Source organism: Bolinopsis microptera, chromosome 7 (assembly GCF_026151205.1).
Source record: "Bolinopsis microptera isolate Bmic1 chromosome 7, MBARI_Bmic_1.0, whole genome shotgun sequence".
NCBI classification, from domain to species: Eukaryota; Metazoa; Ctenophora; class Tentaculata; order Lobata; family Bolinopsidae; genus Bolinopsis; species Bolinopsis microptera.
Window position 1 is genome coordinate 7,473,674 of NC_087078.1, and position 24,881 is coordinate 7,498,554.

The 24,881-nt window shown below is 38.6% G+C and overlaps 6 protein-coding genes across 6 annotated transcripts in view; 3 read left to right on the forward strand and 3 right to left on the reverse strand.

Annotated features, from left to right (window-relative positions):
- LOC134818963 (protein transport protein Sec23A-like) overlaps nucleotides 1–3,014 on the forward strand; it is a 19,040-nt gene extending 16,026 nt beyond the window's left edge. The window contains exons 12-15 of the mRNA XM_063828705.1: nucleotides 1,663–1,750; nucleotides 1,863–2,021; nucleotides 2,176–2,280; nucleotides 2,500–3,014. Coding sequence (XP_063684775.1) covers nucleotides 1,663–1,750; nucleotides 1,863–2,021; nucleotides 2,176–2,280; nucleotides 2,500–2,637 — 490 coding nt within the window. The 3' untranslated portion in view covers nucleotides 2,638–3,014. The remainder of the gene's footprint in view (nucleotides 1–1,662; nucleotides 1,751–1,862; nucleotides 2,022–2,175; nucleotides 2,281–2,499) is intronic.
- Nucleotides 2,884–23,094, reverse strand: LOC134818965 (ammonium transporter 2-like). The gene is made up of 13 exons (XM_063828707.1): nucleotides 23,071–23,094; nucleotides 7,447–7,619; nucleotides 7,098–7,225; nucleotides 6,714–6,892; nucleotides 6,203–6,364; nucleotides 5,874–5,963; nucleotides 5,490–5,600; nucleotides 5,104–5,244; nucleotides 4,831–4,941; nucleotides 4,581–4,688; nucleotides 4,295–4,399; nucleotides 3,907–3,989; nucleotides 2,884–3,658 (listed from the first exon to the last, which is right to left on the reverse strand). The coding sequence occupies exons 2-13, from the start codon at nucleotides 7,588–7,590 to the stop codon at nucleotides 3,599–3,601; spliced, it is 1,422 nt and encodes a 473-aa protein (XP_063684777.1). The 5' UTR covers nucleotides 7,591–7,619; nucleotides 23,071–23,094; the 3' UTR covers nucleotides 2,884–3,598.
- On the forward strand, nucleotides 7,614–10,554 carry LOC134818654 (CD151 antigen-like). The gene is made up of 7 exons (XM_063828293.1): nucleotides 7,614–7,625; nucleotides 8,664–8,743; nucleotides 9,098–9,209; nucleotides 9,374–9,556; nucleotides 9,820–9,912; nucleotides 10,123–10,227; nucleotides 10,420–10,554. Exons 1-7 carry the CDS (start codon nucleotides 7,614–7,616, stop codon nucleotides 10,552–10,554), a joined length of 720 nt encoding a protein of 239 aa, XP_063684363.1.
- LOC134818964 (kelch-like protein diablo) overlaps nucleotides 14,381–24,881 on the reverse strand; it is a 56,092-nt gene continuing 45,591 nt past the window's right edge. The window contains exons 6-14 of the mRNA XM_063828706.1: nucleotides 21,466–21,553; nucleotides 21,042–21,157; nucleotides 20,554–20,697; nucleotides 20,234–20,408; nucleotides 19,708–19,783; nucleotides 19,474–19,595; nucleotides 15,149–15,221; nucleotides 14,878–15,018; nucleotides 14,381–14,715 (exon numbers count right to left, since the gene is read on the reverse strand). Of these exons, the coding sequence (XP_063684776.1) occupies nucleotides 14,547–14,715; nucleotides 14,878–15,018; nucleotides 15,149–15,221; nucleotides 19,474–19,595; nucleotides 19,708–19,783; nucleotides 20,234–20,408; nucleotides 20,554–20,697; nucleotides 21,042–21,157; nucleotides 21,466–21,553 (1,104 nt within the window). The 3' untranslated portion in view covers nucleotides 14,381–14,546. The remainder of the gene's footprint in view (nucleotides 14,716–14,877; nucleotides 15,019–15,148; nucleotides 15,222–19,473; nucleotides 19,596–19,707; nucleotides 19,784–20,233; nucleotides 20,409–20,553; nucleotides 20,698–21,041; nucleotides 21,158–21,465; nucleotides 21,554–24,881) is intronic.
- Nucleotides 16,005–19,408, forward strand: LOC134818962 (glutamate receptor ionotropic, kainate 2-like). The gene is made up of 3 exons (XM_063828704.1): nucleotides 16,005–17,936; nucleotides 18,053–18,186; nucleotides 18,564–19,408. Exons 1-3 carry the CDS (start codon nucleotides 16,049–16,051, stop codon nucleotides 19,263–19,265), a joined length of 2,724 nt encoding a protein of 907 aa, XP_063684774.1. The 5' UTR covers nucleotides 16,005–16,048; the 3' UTR covers nucleotides 19,266–19,408.
- On the reverse strand, nucleotides 23,071–24,535 carry LOC134818968 (uncharacterized). The gene is made up of 2 exons (XM_063828709.1): nucleotides 24,117–24,535; nucleotides 23,071–23,973 (listed from the first exon to the last, which is right to left on the reverse strand). The coding sequence occupies exons 1-2, from the start codon at nucleotides 24,332–24,334 to the stop codon at nucleotides 23,805–23,807; spliced, it is 387 nt and encodes a 128-aa protein (XP_063684779.1). The 5' UTR covers nucleotides 24,335–24,535; the 3' UTR covers nucleotides 23,071–23,804.

Genomic DNA, 24,881 nt, shown 5'->3' on the forward strand with positions numbered 1-24,881 from the left:
TGAATATAAGCCTATCAAATCAATTATAACTTTATAAAGTTGAAGCGAAGCCGGGATATAATCTTGTTGGCATTAATGGCAATTATCTCATCCTAAATCAGGAAATCAATCTATTCGACAGTCAATAGTAGAGTATAATCATGATATGCATACAATTGAGACTATGTGAAAGCTCAAGAAGGGCCAAACTCTTGAATGATCCATTTCAAAAGAGTGTAGTGTTAATGTTCAGCTAATTTTATATCATGGTGATTACCTAATATTACGATAAATCTGGCATGTTTATTGATTGGAGGAGGAAAATATTTAAACGAAGAAGCGGAAGAACTGATCGTTTGCTTTTATTAAATCGTAAAACGGTCAAAGGGACCACTATTCACTATATTCATTCACTATTTAGTACATTGCATTTCACTGCAGTTTACTGACAGCGATTACCTCATTGTAATGGGTGGGGCCAGGCTTAAAATCTATCATTAAAGTATCATATCGTACAAACACTATCCGCTGTCTACTGTCTAGTCAAATATGGACACGTTATTGTAAGTAACGATGTAGATAAAAGAGGAAATAAGGGTGTGGACGTGGCATTATTTAGGTTGCACAAGATAGGGAATGCGCGCGTAAATTGTTAGTGAGGCGCGCAAATTATACGTAACGCGCGGTTAGCTCTTAATCATGCAAGATTAGTAGTGGCCTGCATTCTGTTACTATTTATAGACCCAAAAGGGCCACGTCACTGAATAGGAACCTCTACTTCCTATTAACAGCTACCTTACTCGGGATTATTACGACGGGTTTATTAACGACCGGTTAAAATATGGTTCGGGAAAAATATGGCGAAATTGCTCAAAACCCACCACATTTTCCCGGTCGCCATTTTACCGGTGTCCAACCTTTCAATTTTAGATTCAAAAATTTTGTCTGAGATGTAAATTTCCTTATTAGAGATAAGCAGGTTCAGAAATTTTCGCATTGCTAAAACTTGTGAAACAAGTCGAATTATCAATAATTGTTGAAAGTAGACTCTAGCAAATTCGTTGTTTTGAATTAGCATTACATGTTTACGTGTATCAAATAACCATTATGACTCAATTTGTAGAAAATCTTCGAAAGAATGCATCGTTCACATTGTTTAGAATTATGAATAAATGACTGATGAAACTGATTCATGTTATTGACCGTTTTAATTAATTCGAGTTTTAATTTAACTGTTACTTTTACTTTGAGTCCTATTTCATTATGTAGAGATAGTCACTACCTAAGAAATTAAAAATTGGCCTATTTAAATCAACTTTGACAATAAGGATATATGACAAGAATTGGGCAAAAAGGTGAATTTTTTGCAATTTTAGCCAAATGAAGTCGAAAAACCTACAACAAGTGTCCCAATAGTCTTCTTTAGTGAATATAAGACACCCATTAAAATATGAGCACCCATACCCCTTGGGAACCCTAAAAGCTGAGTCGGCGGGTTTATTAACGACCGGTGAAAATGTGGTTCGGGAAAAATATGGCGAAATTACCCTAAACCCGCCACTTTATCCCGGTCATAATAATCCCGAGTAAGGTATATTAATAGCTAATTAATAGCTAAACAGCTGATTAATAGCTAAACGCGGATAGAAAGTGGCCGAAAACTTGATCCTGTACTATTTTCAGACACAAACTAATGAAAGAGGACGTCAGCAATTCGATGATTATGATACAGCCTTATCTGTACTCCTACTCCTTTAGTGGACCCCCTGAGGTATGGACAGTTCATACAGTTGCATCATTTTGTGACGATTTTAAAATAATCCCGAAAATGAGTCATGCGAACTTCAATTTCATGGTCAATCTAAAAATCTGTAATATTTCAGCCGGTGTTACTGGATTCCGTGAGCATAGTTCCTGACAGAATCCTATTGATGGACACATTCTTCCACATAGTCATATACCACGGAGATACGATAGCCAAATGGATCGAAAAGAAATATCACGAGGATCCAAGTCACGAAAACTTTAGACAACTACTTCAGGTGCCTTATTATATTAATTAATAATATATTAGTTTGACCACCATTTTCTCTACTCAATTCAATAGAAGTCATGTTATAATATAAGTTATGTAAATTACCCAAATTATTGAGTTTTTGTAATGAGTGGTGGTTTATAACTTAAACTATCCTACAGGCACCTATTGATGATGCACAAGAAATCCTAGCAACCAGGTTCCCGATGCCGCGTTATGTGAACTGTGTCCATGGTGACAGTCAATCGAGATTCTTATTCGCTAAGGTATGTTCTCAAATTTCCTGCTTTATATGTATTCAAAGCTTGATAACCCGTTCTCTTATATCAATAAAAACACTGCTATACAATACGGCCATTCTTGAAATTGAACCTAAGGTAATCACTTAGCGTCGAATAATATATAATGTCTTCGCTGACTGAGTTTGATTTGATCAGGATTCGTAGATAACCGTTTGTTCTAAACTAACTTCAAATCATTACCAGGTGAACCCGAGCCAGACTCATAACACGATGTATGGTTATTCTCAAGAGGGAGCCGGGGCTAGTGTTCTTACAGAGGACGTCAGTCTGCAAGTCTTCATGGAGCATCTTAAAAAACTGGCAGTAGCAAACACTTCTTAGTCAAACTCAGAATATCGAATGGGAAATGGGGTCGTCGGGAGGTCACCCGACCGAGAGTTAATTAAATTATGTGTCTTTAAAATATCCACCAACGTCGTCTGATTTTGTTAACCAACCATTTAATATTGTCAAAATATACTTTATTCCACTTCAGTTTATTTTCGATTTGCCATTTTGGGCGGCTAAAGTATTTAATAAAGCCTTGTTAGCAGTTTTTGTGTTTAGATATGATATAATTTTGCTCCCTGTTTTAATGGAAATGATGTTTTATATTGAATTAGTTAGTTTTTCATGAGTTTCTGACGTTGAAAATAGATTTATTCGGAATTGATAGTTGCATTGTTGATCAATAAAACAAGTAGTTTCTTTTTTAATAATTCTGACTCATATCTTGAAATGATTTGGATACAAAACTTATATAACTTTTAAATGTGCTCAACTGGAAAATAGGATAAATCTTTAACAACCCCAGAATGTAAAAAAAGTGCTTACAAAAAAGTGTAAAGAAATAAAATCTGGTTTTTAAAAGACAAAAAATTAGTAGAAAAATAAACAACCACTGAATACGGTTACAATGATGATGTACAAAAACAGATAAATTGGCTTCAAATATGTAAATTAGAGTCTCCAGAACCTAGTATTATTAGCAGAAATTATAAATAAGTTAAGTACAACGTTTGTTCAGTTGTTTTCATCTATAATCAATAATATCGACTGTTTGATTATTATAGTGTATAGTGTGCTTTTGTGTTCCGAAAAGCATCAAAACACAAAAGCAAATCAACTATCAAACAATAAACAGCTCGTATTTTTGGAATGGTACTGGCCGCGTTATAACCATCTAGCTCTGATACATGTACTATTTATTTTTACGCTAGTCTCAGTCTAGTTTAATTCAAGACGTATATGCTGCACAGGCACTCAATATCCGTGTAGAAATTGTCCTTTGAACTTTAAAGATTCAGTTAAATCTTTTCAACTCAACAGCTAGAGCAGCCCCAGAAATGAAATCAAGTCCAGCCTGAAATTAAATGTCCTTCAGTCAAGAAGCTTTGATTCTGAGAATGCTTTCTCCTGGAATTTAATTTAAATTCTTCTCATACAGTTCAAACTCACTCAGTGAGTGAGTTTGAACTGTATGAGAAGAATTTAAATTAAATTCCAGGAGAAAGCATTGAAAATAGGTACAGTCGTAAGTATTGGTTGAATAAACAGAAATAGTTTGAACTGAGAGATTTGAGACGGTTTTACTTTTAAGTTTTAACTCACGTCTTCTGTAATTTTATCCACCCTCAGAAGGCTCATAATCCGTAGCGGTAGAAACAAAGCTAGTCCAGCAACCAACGACCACGCTGCAGAATTAATTGCAATTAGTTCATAGTTCAATGACTAACTTACTTTAATTGTAGAACTACGCACAACCTTGTATTGTTGTTCATTTCACAGCTTCAATCGAGCAGCGGGTACGAGCAATTTTAAACTTATTTCGAATACAATTACAATCATGTAGTGACAGTATTAGTGTGTACCACTTAATACTATAAGGATTTAAAATTAATTCGAACATAAGTAGTACTAGCACTGAACATAATATTAATTAACGTATTAATTAAATGTAACGTATTAGCGTATTAATTGACGTATTAACGTATCGAACCTGCCACGGCGAGGAGGAACAAGAGATTAGCTACAAAAAGTCTCCAGCCCAGACCGTCACACACATAAAATGCTCCACACGGTGTTAAAGCGCCACTGTCAAGTACTGAAACAGATCAGGCTATTGTTGTGAAAGTAATTTAGATATTTAAATATATTACATTTAGCGATTTAAAATGGAGTGTGGTTGGGGTACGAATCTCCATCAAAGTGTTTGATCAACTCAATTTGATCTTATCTAATAAACAATCTAAAATAATGCACTATTATGTTGTAGTTGCAATAACCTGCTATCTTGTAGAAAGGGCGTGTAGTGAAAAATGCAGCTGAAATGATCCCAACCATTCCACCCCCAAGATGTATTGGAGCCACGTCGGTCACATCGTCTATCCCAACTGAAAGTGAAAATCCTACTATAAAGCTCCAAACAACTCCAAGATGATTATATTTAAAAGTCTTAAATTAGCTGTAAATTCCCCAAATTCTCTCAACACGTGATACTTATTAAAGTGACAAAAAAGAAAAGAAACAACTAACATGAACACAGCATCCAAGAGAGAAGGAAATACATGGCTCCACACAGTATACCAGTTACCAGGGCACCTTCTGTTGTCATGGTAGCGCATCCAGCACTGCTTCCCGCCAAACCTGCAGGTTGTGGGATATTTTAATTTATGTTTGATTTAAAAAAATAATTGCTGTCAAGAATCAATTTATAACTTTCTGGGTATCTCCGAACAACGTAGCTATGTCTCTTTGAGTCTTTACAATTCATTAGTTATTACCCACATGTAATGCACTACCACTGACCTGTGCAAATACCGTTGACAACGCTGTAAGGTTCCATGTGTTTTTCGTTATACAGAGTCAGTACTGTTACTGCAATAGCACTGGTTGTGGCACAGATTGTTGTGTTGATCGCGATCTTACCCAACGCGTTAACCCCGTCTCCTGGAAAGCAGAATATTTTCAGACAAATTGAACGGTTTTCTGGCGTTTGCTTTGAATGTTTAAGAAGGTAACAATATCTGCTACAAAAGCACCTAGGTGCATGACGGAATTGAGGGACAGAGATGTCATGTATCAATGCATATCGCACAAAGCTGCATACCAAGGTGTTCCAAATTCAAGAGCAACAGTTCTTGTCGGCTAATTTTAATATGGACAGGGTAAAACATTTCCTTGTGTTTACAAACCGTCAAAATTTTGGATGGTTCCCATGTTGAGAGCGTAGAATCCAGCCCACATAAAGAAAGCACCCAGCGCTGCGTAGGTAACATTTTGACGAGGCATCCTTACATTGGACCCTGATCAGGGTATGAGTTAACATTTCATTGTGTGCCTTGTATTATTGAAAGTGAGAGTTCGCGTCTGCAATATACATATTACAAAAATTCAACGTTTTTAGTAAAGTATTAGTTACTATTTTAGTATGCCAATAACATCGTTCATTTTTGTAGATTTTTTTATCGTCAAAAAATAAACTAACTCACAGAGAGAATATAAATTTGAGAAGATCATATTATTTCCATTCCATTAAAAATTTATACAAATGAACATATGCATGTTTTAAAACTAACTTTCGCCGACGAAGCGACCCTTCCTGGGCCCAACAACGTACGCTCCTACCAGCGCCATTATCCCTCCGCTCACATGCACAACACACGATCCTGTCATGAGGTAAAATAATTATTAATAATAATATAAAATGGACATTGTTAGTAATAATTGATCTGTTAGTAAAATGAAAGAGTGAAAGGGTCATTGTTTATAAGCAAATTGATGAATCTTCTCTCCCCATGCTGTTAAAATAACTCTTGTAACAAATCCTCGCTTGACCTTTTTCAAACGTTCGCTCTCTAACGTTTCACAAAATAAACCAAAAATTAAGTATATGAATATCCCTTACCAGCAAAATCGAGCACTCCGGTATTCATAAGATATCTGGAATGGTAACTAGCCCAACCCTTGTTGCTCCAGGCCCAGTGCATCACAACTGGTGTCACGAACAGGGATATGAAGAATGTGACTACAAAGTATGCAACCACGTGAGTTCTCTCGCTCAGAGACCCTAAAATAAAACTTTACATTTGGGATCGTTAAGATTTCTCGTAAACCAGATTATAGCAATTTCAGACTCCCTCCCCGAACGTCACCTACTTTACCCCATTAGCTATTGTGTAGCAATTACAGTGTGGAGTAAGCTTTTCTAAATTCACTGAAAATGCCAGAATCTGGTTTACGAAAAAATGTGAATCTTTTTATTTCAAAATAATATCAGAAATAATTTTGTTATCTTTTAAAGACATAACCGCTTTATATTGCAACTGAAAATTATCTAAATTATAATCATTACATAAGATAACTTCCATTTTGATATATAACGTAAAACGAACTTCTGAGACAACAACAAAACAAACCAGCAACAATAGTCGGCACCAAGTTAAGCACACAGAAGTAGTAAATGAAATGAGCGTAGGTAGCACCGTTGTAGCTGATATCCCCCACTTTGGTGGCGTTGGCAAACATATCTCCTTTAGTGGCGAACCCTCCCCAACCCACAAAGTCATCACCATCCTCACCAAAGCTGAACCCATATCTGAGGAGGAGAATACGTTAATGTTAGCAGTTTTCTATTTTTCTGCAAAAAGGTAGACAAATGTTTGTAACTCTTCAATGACTTGAATTCTAGATTCTAGAAGCTACTAATATTTATTGAGCTGTTTTGCTGGAAATATCCAGGAAAAAAACTAAATTGTAATGGATAAATTGTTGAAATATTGAATACCCGAAATAATCAATACCCGAGCAAGTAAAAACATATTGCAGATATGCTAGAGTTCCCGATGTTCTTGATAATCATTGCTTTGGTATTCTTCGGGCTAATCGAGCCGATCTCGAGTAGTAACATTCCTATCTGCACTAGAAATATCTGCAAACATGTGTAGTTTTTTAATAAGTTTATGAAGTAAATTTGGGGTTCTGGAGAGCAGTGAATTAAATGAATAAATGTTTATGCTATGTGTTGGACAAGTTATACAAAATGTTCGCTGTGATAATCGGTCACACTTATCAACTCTTATACTTTTAGTAACCTATCAGTAAGTTGCTTAGTAACCTTGACAGCCCCGTCACCGGGTATGACCTAGTTACCTGGATGGCCCTGACAACAAGCCAGGCAGTAGAGAAGGATGAGGTTAGAGGAGAGGACTGGTGGACCCATCCTGCCACTTCCTCCCACGTCGTGTTTACCTCCTTGCCGTCCAACACAAGGGTCAGGATCACAGGAGCTGACATGGAGCTACACTTCCCGGGACGACATGGACCTAGTGGTTAGTGGTGGTTACTAGTGGTTACTAGTTGTTAGTGGTGGTTACTAGTGGTGGTTACTGGTTACTAGTTGTTAGTGGTGGTAACTAATGGTTAGTGGTGGTTAGTGAATACTAGTGGTTAGTGGTGGTTAATAGTTGTTAGTGGTGGTTACTAGTGGTCACTAGTGGTTAGTGGTGGTTACTAGTGGTTAGTGGTGGTTACTAGTGGTTAGTGGTATGGTGGTTACTAGTGGTATGGTGGTTACTAGTCGTATAGTGGTTACTATTGGTGACTGGTTAGTGTGGTTCTTTATCGAGTGTGGTGATTAGTGGGGTTTTACAGTCTTTATAAGTTACGTGAACTTTGCATCATGCAACAAATATCAGTGAATTCATAATTTCTTGAGAAGCTTGCACCTTGGCTCTAGATCCAGCAGGTATATAACGGTAACTATAACTATAAGGGAGGGTAACCAATCACAGTTTGTTATCACAAGTAACACCCAATCACATAACAGGAAAAAGATCACATGTTGGTCCAGGGAGAGGGGCTATTTTAGTAATGAAGTGAAATCACCCGTTAACAAGGCTGCGAACATGTAATGCAGTCTTAATTTGCTAATTATCAATCAACTTTCCTCACGCTAGATTATAGTGTCCATTAATTTATCGAATAGATTGATTAGTTGATTATTTGTTGACTGTTGAGTTTGTTTTTCTGAGGAAAATATGGGTTGTGGAACGGCGTTCATGCGACTGATCTTGTTCGTAACAAACATTGTCATAACGGTACAGATGTCTTTTTAATTATAATAAAACTCACCACTATTACTGATTATGATCATACATGATTTGAATGGCTGTTAGACAATGAACATAAGTTCATACCGTACATTTGCACTGTGTTAAACACTTTGTTTCGATTCTCTGCATATCCTTAAAATGTTTAGACAGTTTTTTGGGAGTTCCAAATAGTTTCTGATTATTCTGATTTGCGACAAATGATATTGCACTGTTAAAATGTTTCATTACCCCAATGTTAATCAAACAAATCCTCAGATTTTCTCGATTGCTCTAATAGTAGTTGGAGCAGTTTGTATCTACAAATTACACGAGCTCGAGACGATATTCGACGACAAGTAAGATGATAACTTCACTTGATATCTTAAACAAGCCATATATGAAATAAACAGTTTTGTTATAATGATACATAAGCACGTTCTACACACGTGATCGTGAGAGCGAACATACGACAGCTACCCGGTAAACATGTAACTGACAGCCTTTTAGAGGCCACTAAATAGTGTGGTTATGTTTTTTCTAATATACTGCTTTAACTCTGGGGTAGTTCATCTTGTAATACTTGAACAAACCTCAAAATAAGCACCAATTCTACCTACGTCCAAATTGGTGTTTACATTTTTGTTGTCTAGAACACAGCTCACTCAGCATGGAAATAATATAAATATGATCTAAAAATTCAATGATTTCAGTGCGAGATATCTCGGCTTCGGCTCGTTGGCTGTTGGAATGTTGCTGCTAGTCCTAGGGATAACTGGCGTGTGTGGGGCCTGTGTACAAGGAACTAAATCGTGTCTTATCATGGTAAGATATTATCGGTACTCAAGACAAATGAAATTTTGATTTTGTCACTGTCATTATATATTTGTAACATGTTTCCTTGACGTACCTAAACTTAGCTCCAATCTAAATCCAGGGACTCCCAGTTGAAACCTGAAACTCCAAAACATTAACAATTTACAATTCAGCACCTGATTCTCCTGGCGTTACTAATAATCGGAGAAGCTATTGGTATCGGAATGTTGCTCTACTACTCTGCTGATGATGACCTAGAGAAGGAGATAAGTACTACTGTCCAGGATGCTTTTAAGACTTACGGAGGAAATGAGACTAGCAGTGCGGCTATCACGGATGGTATCGACATGTTTCAAGTCAGTATACAGTCTATACAGTATACACGTTATAATGATTATACTTACTTTCAATGCAAAACTATCAGAGTTAAGGGATGCTGCTGCTGTCAATCTACAGCTAGAGAGCTAAAGTTGTACCGTTCGATCAAATTGATAACTATTATAAAAACCTTCAACGTATTAACAGTAAATTTTGAATACTGTCACACCAAGAAAGCAACTTACAAACAGTAAGGTGAGTCACGAACAGTAACTAGAGTTTCAAAATCTAACCGCCCCAGGAGATACTCCACTGCTGCGGGCAACACACCTACAAGGACTGGGGTAACAGTTCCGTTGCTTTTACCTGGGTCGTCTCTCTCAACTACGCCTCTGTGAGTACTAACATTTGTCGTCATTAACTTCAAGACAACCAACAATTCTCATTATATAAGGAGGGCTAACATTTCTCTTTCTATCACATCAACACCTTATATTGTTCTGTGAACCATATTTTCTTGTATCACGTATCTCAGCTCGATTAAGTCACCTAACCCACCTCCTAAAACTTGCCATCTAACAACTCCTGATGACAAATGTTTCAGTACCTCCCGGACTCTTGCTGTAAAACTTTGGAAACAGGCTGCGGGAAGAAACTGGCCCTCATTAACACTGATGAGGCAGCGATCAAAGAGAAATTCTACGTTCAGGTGAGGGTGCTGACTTCTCGACACATCCAACTTAAAGATAATTAATAGATAATTAAAGTCAAATTCAGCTGTAACGGAATATCCACGACAAAGCCCCGTACTTTATTCATTAAGAGTTTGAAACAGAAAATCGCAGCACTTGGGTTTTTACCTTAAAGCAAAATTTAACTGAAAATATTTCAAATATTTCAGGGCTGCGAAGAGGAGATACATGACTACGTAGACAAATGGTCAGGAGTTGTAACCGGGATACTGATAGCTATAGCTGTGCTTCAAGTTGTGTGCTTCCTGTTTGGAGTGTGCTTATCCTGCTTCAAGAAGGACTGAAAACAGATCATTTGCAATATGAGAGGATGTCTCGTGATTTTAACTTTGGTAAATTGCACAGGGCACAGGGTTGGAACCATAATCAAACACCGTGAACTGCTTTACTTGGGTCAAGAGTCAAGGTGCTTTAGATATTTCAAAACTGAATAAAGCCCAAAAACGAACTGAATAAATTATGACAATGTTAAAATCTTACCACATATAGTAGAGAATTACTGGTGATATATTGTTTTACTCCAGTAGCAGGGAGGAGTTGAGTGTGCACTTCGATGTACAGAGTTTTTTGCTGCCGAATCGGGTTAAATAGGTCATTGGTAACTCAAAAAATCGAGGGCCGCATGTTGTGTCGCTAGTCCCAACCCTGTGGAGCCACGCCCATATTTCATATCAGGTGCGTATATGGGAAATATGTATCTCAGCTTCTGAAGGTCTTAGAGACTTAAACTTGAGTTTAAAATGACCGCAATACACATGTTTATATTGGTACTATGAAGGTCATGAAAGCCCAAAATGCTTATTTTTGGAAAAAATTCAGAAAAACCAATTTTCACTTGGGCGCGAGTAAAAAATCTACACTAGAAATTGAGTGAAAATCGAGTAAGCAGTTCAGTGTCTACAACATTTCTAAACACAGGGTCCTCTGTTAGGTCATTCTAAATCAGAATTGATAAAGTAAGCAAATTTTATTAGTAGTTTCAACCCTGTGGAGCCACGCCCATATTTCATATTATGTGCGAATATCGGAAATTTGTATCTCAGCTTCTGAAGGTCTTAGAGACTCAAAGGTGGGCTTAAAATGACCGCAATGTACATGTTTATATTGGCACTACGAGGGTCATGAAGGCCCAGAATGCTTATTTTTTGGAAAAATTCAGTAAAACCGATTTTCAAGTTTGCGACACTTGGGCGTGAGTAAAAATCGACGCTTAGAAGTTAAGTGAAATCGAGTATGAAGTTCAGTGTCTGCAACGTTTCTAAACACAGGATCCTTTGTAAGGTCATTCTGAATCAGAATTGATAAGGTACGCAAATTCTATGAGTAGTTTCAACCCTAGGGAGCAAAACTCCTAAATTACCCCCAGGCGCAAATATATGACTTTTCTATCTCGGCTTCTGAACGTTGTAGGGGCCTCTCTTTGAGCGCAAACTAACTACGATGGCCACATTTATATACCAACTGTAAAGAAACATAGGGTCTATACTCTATAGTGCTTAGTTTTTAAAAACTCATTAAAAACTGTTTTAACCTTCATGCATCATAAAATAGTAACATCAAACATGTACTTAATTATGGTATCTCGGGCTAAAAAAGTCTTATAGACATTTCCAGCACAGTAAAACGTTCAACATGAACACATTCGGATAACATTTATGGAGCAGCACATACCACCTAACTTTAATTAGGTGGTATGTGAGAGTTAGACTCTCACTTCGTCAACTACAATTCAAAATAACTTTAATTTTGGTATAACTGCGAAAATACTCAGTTTCAGAAGCTCCTTCCAGCTATCTTAGGCTGCCACCAGCTCCCTCTCTGGGACTCTCTCCAGTACTGCTTGGCTATTATGGCTAATCAACTTGAATCCAACCTCATGTAGTAGAATCTACTTCTAGTTACCTTCTGCTAAGTCCATGTCAACTCTACCCAGCTACCACCACCAATATGTTATAATTTTAGATCTTTCTAGCAACCTCTGATATGAGTGCTGTATAACCTCTGCTGCATCCAACAATTTCTAGCTTATTAAGGAAGAGGAAATTTGCTGTTTCTAGCAACCTCTAAACGCCAGAATAAAATGTTGCTGATGGTTGCTAGACAGGGCAAGAAGTAGCCCACTACCCTAAGCTAAAGTTGCTAGAAATAGCAGAAGTTGGAGGAACCTTGGTAGTAGCTAAATAGAGGTAGCCGAAGTAGGTGGAGACAGCTGGAATTGGTGGTTTCTGCCATCTGGTGGTATAGTAGCTGGATAGAGGAAGAGGTAGCACTCATATCAGAAGTTGCTAGAAAGATCTAAAATTATAACATATTGGTGGTGGTAGCTGGGTAGAGTTGACATGGACTTAGCAGAAGGTAACTAGAAGTAGATTCTACTACATGAGGTTGGATTCAAGTTGATTAGCCATAATAGCCAAGCAGTACTGGAGAGAGTCCCAGAGAGGGAGCTGATGGCAGCCTAAGATAGCTGGAAGGAGCTTCTGAAACTGAGTATTTTCGCAGTTATACCAAAATTAAAGTTATTTTGAATTGTAGTTGACGAAGTGAGAGTCTAACTCTCACATACCACCTAATTAAAGTTAGGTGGTATGTGCTGCTCCATAAATGTTATCCGAATGTGTTCATGTTGAACGTTTTACTGTGCTGGAAATGTCTATAAGACTTTTTTAGCCCGAGATACCATAATTAAGCACATGTTTGATGTTACTATTTTATGATGCATGAAGGTTAAAACAGTTTTTAATGAGTTTTTAAAAACTAAGCACTATAGAGTATAGACCCTATGTTTCTTTACAGTTGGTATATAAACGTGGCCATCGTAGTTAGTTTGCGCTCAAAGAGAGGCCCCTACAACGTTCAGAAGCCGAGATAGAAAAGTCATATATTTGCGCCTGGGGGTAATTTAGGAGTTTTGCTCCCTAGGGTTGAAACTACTCATAGAATTTGCGTACCTTATCAATTCTGATTCAGAATGACCTTACAAAGGATCCTGTGTTTAGAAACGTTGCAGACACTGAACTTCATACTCGATTTCACTTAACTTCTAAGCGTCGATTTTTACTCACGCCCAAGTGTCGCAAACTTGAAAATCGGTTTTACTGAATTTTTCCAAAAAATAAGCATTCTGGGCCTTCATGACCCTCGTAGTGCCAATATAAACATGTACATTGCGGTCATTTTAAGCCCACCTTTGAGTCTCTAAGACCTTCAGAAGCTGAGATACAAATTTCCGATATTCGCACATAATATGAAATATGGGCGTGGCTCCACAGGGTTGAAACTACTAATAAAATTTGCTTACTTTATCAATTCTGATTAAGAATGACCTAACAGAGGACCCTGTGTTTAGAAATGTTGTAGACACTGAACTGCTTACTCGATTTTCACTCAATTTCTAGTGTAGATTTTTACTCGCGCCCAAGTGAAAATTGGTTTTTCTGAATTTTTTCCAAAAATAGGCATTTTGGGCTTTCATGACCTTCATAGTACCAATATAAACATGTGTATTGCGGTCATTTTAAACTCAAGTTTAAGTCTCTAAGACCTTCAGAAGCTGAGATACATATTTCCCATATACGCACCTGATATGAAATATGGGCGTGGCTCCACAGGGTTGGGACTAGCGACACAACATGCGGCCCTCGATTTTTTGAGTTACCAATGACCTATTTAACCCGATTCGGCAGCAAAAAACTCTGTACATCGAAGTGCACACTCAACTCCTCCCTGCTACTGGAGTATTTATACAGATAGTGATAAAATGATTTATTTACCAAATCCATAAATCTAAGATACACACCTATTAATATTAATAACACTCATATTATAAATAACAACCCGTTTGTTTGTTGTAACTTATAACCTTATAAAAAGCGTAGAATTTTATTCTAAAAAAACATCGTAGACATCGTTTCTCTTCTCTAATCAGACCGACCTTAAACTAACACACACATTTTCTCTCACTCATTTCTGGTCAACCCCATTCGTACATACAATTACATACTGTGTGTCACAAAAACGATATTTATTAAATAAATCGAGAAATTTAATCGGTTGCATTTAAAGAATAGGAGATATAGTATAGACAAGTAGATTGTAGGGGCTATCTCCTTCGTCGTGAAGCATCAATGGATTGAATGTAGTTAACTGCTCTTCAAAGGGCAGTTACTCCGAGGGAATGTAGTTGACTACTCTTCAAAGAGCAGTTACTCCGAGGGAATGTAGTTGACTGCTCTTCAAAGAGCAGTTACTCCGAGGGAATGTAGTTGACTACTCTTCAAAGAGCAGTTATTCCGAGGGAATGCCTCTGATCGCTCATTGGCTCCATTGTGGACCACGTGTTCCGCACTGGATCGTATATCTCCAGCGAGGACAGTCTGTGAGCACCATCACATCCTCCAGCTACAAACATATTCTCTCCTAAAACTGCTGCACCACAACCATACCTGGGTAGAAATTAATCAGTAAATAACTTAGACGTAAAAACTGAAAATCAACAACTTAATCATCAGCTTATCGACTATCTAAATACTTGATAAGACTAGATTCAAATCACTAAATAGCAACAATATCCGGAATTAAATCAGCTTGACCACTTCTCAAATAACCTGGAGGAAAGAAGAGGGCTCATAGGATACCACAAGTTGTTCCTAGGATCATAGCACTCAACAGAGTCTAGAAGAGTCATCAGAATCTGCCCTCCTGGCACGTATATACATCCTTTCAGTGTTACTGCTGCCGTTAAAGATCTGAAAGGAAACATTCTTAAAGTTTTAACATCTGGGAGGGGGTAGCTTATTACATTAATGAGCAATTTGGTGATGACTGATGATTTACATAAGTGTTTTATGAAACGTATTAAAGTCGAAATTTTCGCACCTCTTTTTCTTCATGGGTGCCACCATACACCATTTATCTATTCTCGGGTCGTATCTCTCCACAGTGTTCAAATCTGTAAAATATTACTGTTTTAATGAGAATTAGAGAGTTTGAGTAAACTTTTGCAGTTGATCTATTGTACCATGTCTTCAGGTCAAAAATGTTATAAAGTATTTGGCTCTACTCTTTTCCTTAAAAACAAGTTACATCAGCTCACAGTCCATGTCTCTTCAGTAATTGAGAACAAGTAGCAAGATAACCAAGTAAATTATGTCACTTAAACCTTGCATCATTGGTTAAGTGTGATCCAAGGGAGGTGGAGACTAGTTCAGTACGTGTGATATTTTTCAAGCTACATTCCTGACTTAATACCAAGTCAGAAAGTGAAGTAAGGAAACTAAGTGCTCCACTAGCCGGGAAAAAGGCTACACGTGCGATTTAAGATGCTTCACGTCACACGTGACCCTAATTACTCCTTCATTAACAGAACAACTTGACCTTAGATGGCACGGTAGGTTTCTTTTACTGCCTTTTTCACTTATTATGTGGACGATGTCCGCAAACGTCTTTTTGGTTATACTCTTAAGTTGCTTATCCGTAATAAAGCCAGAGATTCCACCTTGGCGAATAAAACAGAATCTGAAGTTAGGTGAGGACTGTGTGTATTCGAGTTTTTCATTTAGAATTAAAACAAATTCTTCATATTATGGAGCCAGGATATGTGACCTTGTCATCACTACATTAAGTATATATCATTGCATGAGCCTTCCTTTAATAATCAGGAATGGCTTCCTATGAAAAGTTGAACCACACACTTATATTATTAGCTTTAATGATCCTCAATTTTCAGCTGTTTTGTATACAGAATTGGAAAGTCACCCAACAAAAGAGATAATAGACATGGCGGTAGAAGAGGTGAACAGTGTCTCCAACACCTACAACCTGCAGGTCATATACCGCCAGTACTCCTACCAGTCTAGTGATGTGTTTGACAGTGTCTGTTCCAGTTTAGAGGAAGGAGTGATCGGATTAGTAGCTTCTGGGTCTTCTAACAACGTGAAGATTATAGCTGAGATAGCAACAAACTTCCACGTGCCCTCCATAAGTCCTTCAGCAACAAACCCGTTCATTCAACAAACATTAACTACAGAGTATTTACTGAACCTCATGCCGTCAGACTACGAACAGTGCAAAGCAATATTTGAGCTCCTGAAGCATCACGAATGGAAAGACTTCTCGATACTCACATCAGCGGATGATTACGGGATAAATGGGATGCTGAAATTACAGTCGCTAGCAATGGCTCAGGGCTTCAAGATTCTTAATAACCAACAGTTTGTCGTTCCAGGAAGTCACCATGATTCGGAATACGCACAGCTTGACATAAAGATGGAGCTGGAAGTCATCAAACAGTCCCTGTCTAAGATTATCGTGCTCATTTGTGATGGTTGGTACAGTCCCGCCATTTTCAGGCAAGCCAGAGATGTAGGTCTGATGACCAATGAGTATGCCTGGATTGTGACAGACGGTATAGCCACACAACCCATAGTACTAGAAGAGAACGGGACCATACCAGACTATCTCAACGGGCTTCTGGGGACGAGGCCAACTATTTCACTAAACAGCCCCCAATACAAATCACTGTACAACAAGTTCGTGACCAAGTTTCCGGGAAAACGGTTTAACCTTGGTGGATATGTATTGACGCTCTATGACACCATCAAGGTTTACGCGGACGGACTAAACTTATATTATCAGGAGAACCAGAATATGGAATCAAAGGAGTTTTACTGTCACCAGAACATCCTTAATGGCGAGTATCAATATTGGGAGAACGGATACAAGTTCTTGGGTGCACTTAAACGTGTTGACCTAGACACCGGCATGACAGGACACATCCAGTTTGACAAAATGGGCTGGCCGAGGAACGTTGTCTACGATGTTTTGAACATTCAGAATCAAAACTTTGTACGGATAGGAACTTGGAAACTGGTATCTAACGAACTAAAACTTCCCTACAAGGCCATATACTTTGACCATTCTGATACAGCTCCCACCTCGAAACCCAAAACCCTGAAAGGTTCAAAGTTCATCTGCGGAATCCTACCAATAAAACCCTTTATCATAGAGACAAGCGGGCCGTGCGAGGGCAAGAGCTGTTACACTGGTTATATGATTGACTTGATTGAGCGGCTAAAAATTGACCTTCAGTTTGAGTACGAGTTTGTGCAGCCTCACGACAGAAAATGGGGTTCTTACAACTCATCGGTACAAGATTGGACGGGACTGGTAAGGCAGCTGGTCTACAACGAGATCGATATTGCGGCAGTACCTCTTTCTGTGAATTCTGGGAGGGAACACATCATTGACTTTTCTTTTCCTTTTATGGATTCAAGCAACACAGCAGTCATGAGAGCTTCTAAATCAACCCAAAACAGATTCTTTTTCCTTCTTCCATTCGAAAATAAAGTCTGGTTTTCAGTGATAATCATGAACTTTATTGTGACATTTTTCTTCTACCTTGCGAATAAAACCAGCCCGTATGGAAGATCAGCGTCCTACGTGCACGCTCTCATGTCTTGCACGTGCAAAGAATGTCTCAAACATCGCTCGGGACAGAAGGATCCTAATTTGACAACACTGGCCAGACCCCTGACTCGTAAGTGCCTCTTTACGAAAGGTTCTGCAAAGGATGGCAGAAACGGGACCAATTTCTACAACTCTTTTTGGATTGTGAGCTCTGGACTGTTCGGGAAGACCCGAGGAGACAGCCCAGATAGCTTGTCAGGTGCGGCTTATACTTAAAAAATTTCCTTTTAACAATGTTTTAAATTTCATTTGTTGCCTTTTTTAAAAGATCTGATCTAATCGGATAAAAGTTATGGAACGTTTGATACAATTCAGGAAGGTTTATCCTCTGCGCTTGGTGGTTTTTCATGATGGTTGTGACCTCTATGTACACAGCTAACTTGGCAGCTTCACTCACCGTCAACAACATGGATATTGGTATCAAATCGGTTAAAGATCTTCTCGCCCAGGTACTTGGCCTGACTAGAGTAATATTCATTTTTTTGAAAATATAGGGGGGGGGGGGGGGGGGGGGGGGGGGGGTTCACTACGCTTTTTGCACTTTTTGACACTACACTTTTGCCTTTTTTTGGTGTATGGTGTAGTAAAAAGTGTAGAAAAAAAGGTACACATTTTTACACCTTTTCACACTTTTAATTACACTTAACCAAATTATCTTCTAAAAATTATCTTTTTCCCAATTATTGTCTTATCAGACTTCACATAGTACATTTCCAAAGGTAAAACATACCTTGTTTCAGAATTGACATACTTTCTCTAGCTCGGCAGGAAATGCAATATTCTTATCAATATGATAGTTTTCTCAAAACTTTTATCATGTTTTCAGAACGATATTACGTGGGGTACAGTAAAGTCAACCCACACGGAGTCAATTCTCCAGTCCTCAGTAGATCCCTTCTACAGGGAGCTCTACACCAGAGCAGTTTCAGTAGGTAATGAATCCGAAGCTGCAAGAAAAGTGAGGGAGGAAAAGTATGTTTTCATCTTTGAAACCCCAATCATCGATTACGAGTTCAGGTCTGATTGTGACGTGGTAAGGATCGGCGCGGAGTTCCAATCATTTGAGTATGCTCTGGGGTTCCCCAAGGGATCTCCATACGCCGAGCTGATAAACTCCTACATCCTACAGTACAGAGAAACAGGCGTCCTTGACAGCTTCTGGTCACGCTGGCTAGCAATCCAAGACTCCACTTCCAACTGCCCGAGTAGCGAAGGAGGCAGGAAGCTCACCCTTGGCATGAGCTCCATGGCTGGGATCTTCTTCGCTCTGGCAATAGCACTGACATTCGGTGTGTTTCTCCTCATTATGGAGTACACTGTGGCAGCGATGAGGGACGTTAGAACCAACTCTCAGGACTCTAAGAAGTCGTTTTGGGGGTCTCTGATAAGCAGGGTAAAACTCCTGTTGATCTACACGTTCAGTTCTAAATCAGTGTACCAACATGATGAGATGGAGGAAGAGGAGGAGGAGGAGGCGGGGTGTTCAGCTAGGTTTCTGAACAAACCTAGACAGCATAGTATCATGTGACTTTTATCTGGGTGATACGGATGCTAACTCATCTGGTAGCTATTGATTTTTACCTTGGCAAGGGTACAAACAGTAACCAGTACGGTGTCCAATAATCCATATTAATATTGTAATAAGTATATGTTTATCAAATCTGCATATTCAAAAAATAAAGATTTAGTTTTTCTTTGGTATTTAATCATCAAAATAAAAACTTCAAAGTGCTAACCTGTATAACCATCGTAACCCCCAGCAACGTAAATACACCCATCAATAACCGTTACACCAGCAGCACTGCGGGAGGTTGCCATCCGGCTCGAATCAAACCATTGGTCTCGGTGACAGTCATATCTGAAAAGTCAGTTATTTAACTTTAAGAATGTCATGTATCCTGAGGATAATGGTCATACCTTAGGTTATATTTATATGTACTCCAAATTTGGTGAAAGTTTAAAAAAAGAACCTTTCGACAGTCGCAAGTCGTGCGTCTTCTCTCCGTCCGCCGATAGCATACACAAAATCATCTAGGCAAACCATCCCTGGAAAATAATCCATGAAATTGAAAATGGTGGGAAGTGATAAAAAGTTTCTTTTGGCTACTAGCCTTTCATCATAAAATCAAAATAATTTCCCCGGCCAAATCTCCGATATTTCATTCTTGGACCGTACCCAAGTTGCCACCCAGGAAGTATAGTTTGCAAAAGCTTTATCGGTTTAACGTCATACTGACGCAAAAAACAACGAATAAACGCTTAAATTTGGGCGATGTTTTAAGATGGAAGACGGCAGGACGAATAGAAGTGAACCTAAGCGTTATTGCTGAGCATATTTAAAATAATGCTACATACGGATAGAAACATTTGGCTACTTTAATCACCAACCACTACCAGCCTCAGCTAGGTCCCCAACAATTCTATATTGAGTACAAATTTCCGAATTCAATAAAAACAGATCTCTAGAGCGCAAATAAAACAGTAGCCTAAACTTACCAAGACAAGACCGAGGACATGCGAGCGGCGCGACCACCTTCCACGTGTCATCATACGGAGTGTAACACTCGACTGAGTTGAGGAAGACTCGTCCTCCGAACCCTCCTCCACAGTAGAGGGCTCCGTTGCATGAGGTCACGCCTACACTTGATCTTCCCATGTTCATTGGCGCTACCTGGAGGGGGTTATTAAGGTGTTAATTTCTTGTTTTTAGCTTCAAGAGGAGGCGTTATATTTAGTGGTAAAGTTTATTCTTTCTGTTACAGACCTAATCTAAGTTTGACCTTAAATGAAAACTCGTCAACATGGCAAATATGTACCTGAATCCAGCGGTTAACTTCACTATCATAGCGTTCTACACTGGCTAACTTTATCCCGGTGTTGTTCTCCCCGCCGACTGCGTAGATAGAGCTCGCTAGATAGGTCCTCGCTTTGGATCTTATGGTGGGAAACTCTGACCGTCTCTGTATAACAGGGCTATTATTTAGCGGAGTATACTTAATGCGTCACCAGAGTTTAATAATACAATCAAAGTTTTACTGATATGAGCTTTTATTGAGGTTTTACAGTTATATCTTCATTCTTCAATAATGAGGTAAGTTTCAGTCTGTAGCTGTAAGTTATTGAGATAAGTTTCAGTCTGTAGCTGTAAGTTATTGAGGTAAGTTTCAGTCTGTAGCTGTAAGTTATTGAGGTAAGTTTCAGTCTGTAGCTGTAACACTGTGTAGCTGTAAGTTTCAGTCTGTAGATGTAAGTTATTGAGGTAAGTTTCAGTCTGTAGCTGTTAGTTATTGAAAACAGCAAGTACCTGAGGTAGGAGATGATATGCGGTAGCTTCGTCCAGAAGTGATTTACACTTGACGTTCTCAGAGACTAGTATTTCAGTTTGTACACAGTCCAGTAGAATTTTAGGAGACATGACCCCTGAAGGTATATCAGGTTCACTGAATTGCAAGGTGGTCAAAGCAATTGAAACAAACAGGCTACTTCAGCCAAAACTCTCAATCGTTCCTGATGATTTGCCGAACAGATATGAACACAGACACAAGCCTGTACAATGTACACAGCACCAGAGGCAATATTTAGATACGCTCGCGATGGATACTATACGTTGGATGCAGAATCACATATTTTCTGTATTATTTAGTATAATTATGCGATATAAAACAATAAAAAGTGCAGATGCATTAGTCACGAATTTTATCGCACTTAAATTGCACTGTAGCACTCACCAAAGCGGACGTGCTCTAAAATATCAGGGAGAAGTGATCTCCTCTTATCCTCGTCATGTTTCACCCACTTCACCACCGCGTTGAACACCTGTAATTACAATTGGGTGTCATATGTTTATTGGTCCACCTTTCTTTACTTTAGGCAAGTCTCCTCTCTGTACTCGTGCGACGTACAAAATTCAAGATGGATCAACAATTATAATATTCATTGATTGCTCACGTCCCAAGATTAAGATATTTCCCATCAGTTATATCTTGTTTTGGGGACATTTACTTGGTGCTGACTTCAAATATCCAATCCATACTAGAGTTAGTAAGTATCGGGCTATAGATACAATACTTATACTACTTCTTGAGAAATACTTGTGATGAACTCTAGAAGGATGGGATGGTAATACTCGGTCTGGCCGTCTGGAAGCCCATAGAATTCCAGTTCAGAAACCGAGTAAGGAGGTGCGGCTACTGATGAGAAGCCTCCTTAAAGTTTATTTGGGTTAGAAACGACATCTGGGTCCCTACCCTCGCACAAGATTATTCTCAATTTTCTTGTTGTGTCCACAACTATACCGTTGATCAGAGTCACATCTGATGACTTCAGTGAAAGGGCTGATGACTTCAGTGAAAGAGCTGGTGACCTAGTGAAAGTGCTGGTGACGATGAGAAAGACCATAAACCAGGGATTCCTTCGGGAGCATGTAAGATTATATCCAAAGTTTGTTCGCCAATGGGGTGTGTCTGGATGTCAAAGATCTTCAAGGTGGGTGCTACTTGTGATGAACTCTAGAAGGATGGGATGGTAATACTCGGTCTGGCCGTCTGGAAGCCCATAGAATTCCAGTTCAGAAACCGAGTAAGGAGGTGCGGCTACTGATGAGAAGCCTCCTTAAAGTTTATTTGGGTTAGAAACGACATCTGGGTCCCTACCCTCGCACAAGATTATTCTCAATTTTCTTGTTGTGTCCACAACTATACCGTTGATCAGAGTCACATCTGATGACTTCAGTGAAAGGGCTGATGACTTCAGTGAAAGAGCTGGTGACCTAGTGAAAGTGCTGGTGACGATGAGAAAGACCATAAACCAGGGATTCCTTCGGGAGCATGTAAGATTATATCCAAAGTTTGTTCGCCAATGGGGTGTGTCTGGATGTCAAAGATCTTCAAGGTGGGTGCTACTTGTGATGAACTCTAGAAGGATGGGATGGTAATACTCGGTCTGGCCGTCTGGAAGCCCATAGAATTCCAGTTCAGAAACCGAGTAAGGAGGTGCGGCTACTGATGAGAAGCCTCCTTAAAGTTTATTTGGGTTAGAAACGACATCTGGGTCCCTACCCTCGCACAAGATTATTCTCAATTTTCTTGTTGTGTCCACAACCGGTTACTTGTAGTACTAGTAGTGGTTTATCGTATACATATAATATATCGTATATAATTACAGGGATAGTCCAGAGTTTAATAATTGGGGTCCACTGCTTGTTTACTCCTTTCTTCACATTGCCTTATCTTAAATTTGATCCTTCGAACAGCTGTTGAGCAATGAAACGCAAACATAATCTTAGCAAAATGAATATATTTCTTTTATCTTCAGCATTTAATCAGTCACATAATCTCAAATTATTTGTTATATAGTAGTGTTGAAAGTATTAAAACTTTACATTGCAGCGAACTTCAACTGGCCTCTTTGAGATCACTTTACAACTGACCCATTTTCATAAAATAATACGGATTCATGTCACAACATTCTACAATCAGCCCGCTGGTAAGTGATGTTCCAAGCTGTGGACCTGGTTAATCATTAGTACTCGACAAGAAAATACTCGACAAGAAAATACTCTGCATTTATTCGGATAAACTTTAATCTTACGAACCAATTTGACAAATATAGCTACAGGTCACAAGAACAAGATTATCCAAAAAGGAAACCTTCGATGGCAATATTGATTACTTGGTTTCGGAATTGGAACTAGAAGAATTTTATGTACAGCTTTCAATAAAGGTTGGAAAATTAATATGATTCGACGACAGTCAAAAGAAAGCTTTAGCTTTACGGTGTTAGATATAATAACTAATATGGAACAAATAGAAGTGAAACATATCATCCAACTATGAAAGAACAACTGTATTCTGTTAAAACTGAATAATACCGAGACATGTAGTACATATCATTATCTGTATTCCTTATTTAATCTATGAGATTAGAGCGAGGCATCTTCTAGTTTCTAATCCTAGTATATTTTCATTGTCAGAAATCGCTCTTTCGGGGTAGAAAAAATCGTGTTTTCTGGACAGTTCATCCAATGCTTGGTCATTTAGAAAACCTCTTTTCCATAATTTGACCATCATCACCGTTTCGTTCTCTTAGCAGAATGTCCACTTCGAGCTGCAGTTTGTCCTGTTCTCCCGACAGTGAATGGTTTGCTGAGCTCCTCTATGAATCGTAGTGCAGCTGGTCTGCCAATGTCGGGTAACTTCTTTATGTTCTGAAGCTTCTTTTCTAGACGATCTATTTTCCTGTGGAGGTGAACTGTTAGCCAAGTCGTCAGCAGTTATAAATGTGCTAACAAATATCTCACCATTGATAGATTATTAGAAAGCTTGGAGATTAAAATCGCAAAATCAAACATATTATATAAAACGCTAAAAATTATACTCACAAGAAAATATAAAGTTTAGGATAAGGAGAGATGTCTCCAGGACACATGCTCATAAGCTCCTCCGAGATACTCAGAAACAAGTGAGAGCCAGGGTAGACAGACTTCCTGAATTGTCGCCTCTTAAAGGTAATGTGTTTCAGGATATCTAGATTAGTTGGAGGGTATGAGGATCTCGGGGTCAACTCGACAGGTTCTCCGATCAGTTCCATCAGCTTCATCGTGGTGGGTTAAAGATGGAACACAAGGGAGGGTCTGCGGCTTGTTTTTCAAATTCACAAGTTCGAGTGAGAGTTCAAAGGTCAACTTTCGCGAGAAAAGTGGTCAAAGGGTGTAAAGTACAAGGGGTGTAAAGTACAAGCTGATCAAATGAACAAAAAGGGCAATTCAACGACAATAACTGATGGACAAAGAGCGACACTGACTGATCGAGAGAGCGAGAACAATGAGATATGTATCTTGAAACCTCATTATCTTACAACCTAATTAACACGTGATTACCCCATTACCACGTGATAAGTAATAACTGACTACCCCATTACATGTGTATCTCGTGTATCTCGTGTACCTTATTAACAAGGTAGTATGATATGATAATTGCATAGTTAGATGAAATGAGGGATACAATGTCATCAAGTAGGCGTTATTTTACATTTCGTGTCTACAGGAGTTCAGACACTAATCATAAAATTAGGTAATTAGGTAATTACACTCTAATGTGATTCGAGAATTGGGTAAACTACCGGACTCCGTGTTCTCGTTATAGGA